Source organism: Cebus imitator, unplaced genomic scaffold (assembly GCF_001604975.1).
Source record: "Cebus imitator isolate Cc_AM_T3 unplaced genomic scaffold, Cebus_imitator-1.0 Scaffold404, whole genome shotgun sequence".
Taxonomy (NCBI): domain Eukaryota; kingdom Metazoa; phylum Chordata; class Mammalia; order Primates; family Cebidae; genus Cebus; species Cebus imitator.
The window spans coordinates 817355-819984 of record NW_016107719.1 but is presented as its reverse complement, the minus strand read 5'-3'; the positions used below and the strand labels follow the sequence as shown (position 1 = coordinate 819984).

Sequence of the window (2630 nt, the reverse complement as noted above, 5' to 3'; positions counted from 1 at the left end):
TCAGGCAATTCTCCTGCCTCAGCCTCCTGAGTAGCTGAGATTACAGGCACGCGCCACCATGCCCAGCTGATATTTTGTATTTTTAGTAGAGACGGGGTTTCACCATGTTGGCCAGGATGGTCTCAATCTCTTGATCTGGTGATCCACCCGCCTCAGCCTCCCAAAGTGCTGGGATTACAGGCTTGAGCCACCGCGCCCAGGGCCGACAGGGTAACTTTTAATGTTACAGCACCTGAGACTCAGTTTTCTCATCTGTTAAATGGAGCTAAAAGCCACTTTGCAATGCTGCTGTGAGTTAATAATGTAACTGTCTGGCACACCAGAAGGGGTGGATAAAAGTTGTTTCCTGGGCTGGGTGCAGTGGCTCATGCCTGAAATTCCAGCACTTTGGGAGGCTGAGGTGGGTGGATTACCTGAGGTCAGTAGTTCGAGACTAGCCTGGCCAACATGGCGAAACCCCATCTCTACTTAAAATACACAAATTTGCTAGGTGTGGTGTTGGGTGCCTGTAATCCCAGCTACTCCAGAGGCTGAGGCAGGAAAATTGCATGAACCCGGGTGTCGGAGGTTGCAGTGAGCTGAGATCTCACCATTGCACTCCAGCCTGAACAACGAGTGAAACTCCCTCTCAAAAAGAAAACACAGGGCTAGGTGCTGTGGCTCATGCCTGTAATCCCAGCACTTTGGGAGGCCAAGGCAGGTGGATCATGAGGTCCACCTGGGAGGTGGAGGTTGCAGTGAGCCAAGATTGCATCACTGGACTCCAGCCTGGTGACAGAGTGAGACTCTGTATTTAAAAAAAAAAAAAAAAAGAATTAATCAATCCTTCCGTGTTGGGCCCCGCCTAGGAGCTGCTGGAAGCTGGGGGATGCTGCCCCAGTGTGGTGATGGGGAATGACCTGGGATTCAACTGCTTCCACTGCTTTAGTGTCAGCTGAGACTGCTGGGCCCAGGACAAAAGACAGGCCCAGAGGCTCCTTAGTGAAAGGCACAGGGGGCACTGCTCCCCCACTGGCCTCAGGAACCTGCTTTCAGAGCAGCAGGCGGGCTCTGGATTTTAGCAATGGACACACTGGTCCGTACACACTGGTACTGGTTAGGGGACCCAGCACCTTAATAGAAGCAGAACTGGACTTTATTGCAGCCACAGGGAAAACTGCTGGGGACAGAGCCATGGCCCCTGACCATGTCCACCGCCCCAGAAACCTGCCCTTGCATGTGGTATCAGGGGCAAACAAATCACAAGTGCACAAATCTCTGATGAGTTTCCCAAATTTGATGAGTGCCAGGTGGGGTGCACATTTAGGAAGATGCCCCAACGTGGCTCTGAAGGCTCTTCCCGGGGCAGGCTGAGCTCAGCTGCCCACTCCTGGAATTCAAACCCCAGGCAAAGGCAGCCGGCCCCAGGCCAGAGAGGTCCTGGCTTCCCAACTTTGAGCTGTGCAGTCATCACGTTGGTGCAGGCTGGGTGACAGGGACAGCAAGATGACAAAGGCCAGGTCCCTGCAGCCTAGGCTGGGGCACAGCTTGGTTCTCAGCCTCACTCCCCGCTGTGCTGTGCTTTGCCTGTCAGACGGCGACGCTGGGCCTTGCTGGTGCGAGCGGCCCTTGGGGGCTTCTTGGAGTCCTGGGCCCTGCGGGGATGTTTCCTCTTGACCTTTTTGCGGCTGTGTGCATGCAGTGCTGCTGTGAGGGAGGAGATCCTGGTGGAGGGTAGAAAGCCTCAGTTTACCTTGGGAACAGGGTGGCAGGTGGAGACTGCGTTAGGGGGTGACTGACCACCCGGCTCATGGAGGGGGTGTCAGGACAGGTCGCAAATGCTGGGACCACTAAATTCATGCCAGAGTTGGCCTGCTCTACCTCCAGAGTGTCCGCCAGCAATTCAGCTTAGAGAGACGGGCCCTTCACCCAGGCGCGAAGGGCACCGGAGGTCAGACATTCTCAGGGGGTGGGTGGAACAGGGAAATGAAGAGAGGCCGAGGATCACTGGCCAGGCAAAGCAGAGGGCTGCTCCGGGCCCTCCACCTGCTGCACACCACCCCTAAGGGCCAGGCCGCTACTGCCAGCCAGGAGGAGTGGGACCAGGGAGGCGGCAGGCCGACACTCACCGCTGAGACAGCAGGGGGTCTCTGGACTTCCTGGGCAAGGCTTTGGTGGGCATGGATGATGCCTCCTCCTCCGACCTGTCTCCAGCCCCTCCCTAAAGAAGCATAAAATATTGACTTAGATGGGGCAGTAGCTGGGGAGGCCTGGGCTGGGCACCTGAGCGGCGGTGCTCGCTGCTGCATCACAGGCCTGGGATGGGGCTAGAGGCCTCGGGCGGAAGCACTCTGTCTGTCCTAAAGCAAGGATTACACAGGGGACGGCCATGCTTCAAAACACTCTCCTGCCTCTAGAAGCTTCCAGTACATACTTAAACATTCAGGAATGAAAATCCTAGCTAATGACGACAAGACTTGTCTTTGTATTGGATCTTGCAAAAGAATGGGCATAAAATGAAAGACGAGTGTGATATCGGTATGGTTTTCCTTTTTTTTTTTTGAGACGGGAGACGGAGTTTCACTCATGTTACCCAGGCTGGAGTGCAATGGCGCGATCTCGGCTCACCGCAACCTCCGCCTCCTGGGTTC

At 55.5% G+C, this 2630-nt stretch overlaps 1 protein-coding gene across 1 annotated transcript in view; it reads right to left on the bottom strand.

Moving 5' to 3' along the window:
• Positions 1–1113: 1113 nt before the first annotated feature.
• The window catches only part of NOL12 (nucleolar protein 12), a 5539-nt gene continuing 4022 nt past the window's right edge, over positions 1114–2630 (bottom strand). Inside the window, exons 5-6 of the mRNA XM_017508946.2 lie at positions 2109–2200; positions 1114–1703 (exon numbers count right to left, since the gene is read on the bottom strand). Of these exons, the coding sequence (XP_017364435.1) occupies positions 1541–1703; positions 2109–2200 (255 nt within the window). The 3' untranslated portion in view covers positions 1114–1540. The remainder of the gene's footprint in view (positions 1704–2108; positions 2201–2630) is intronic.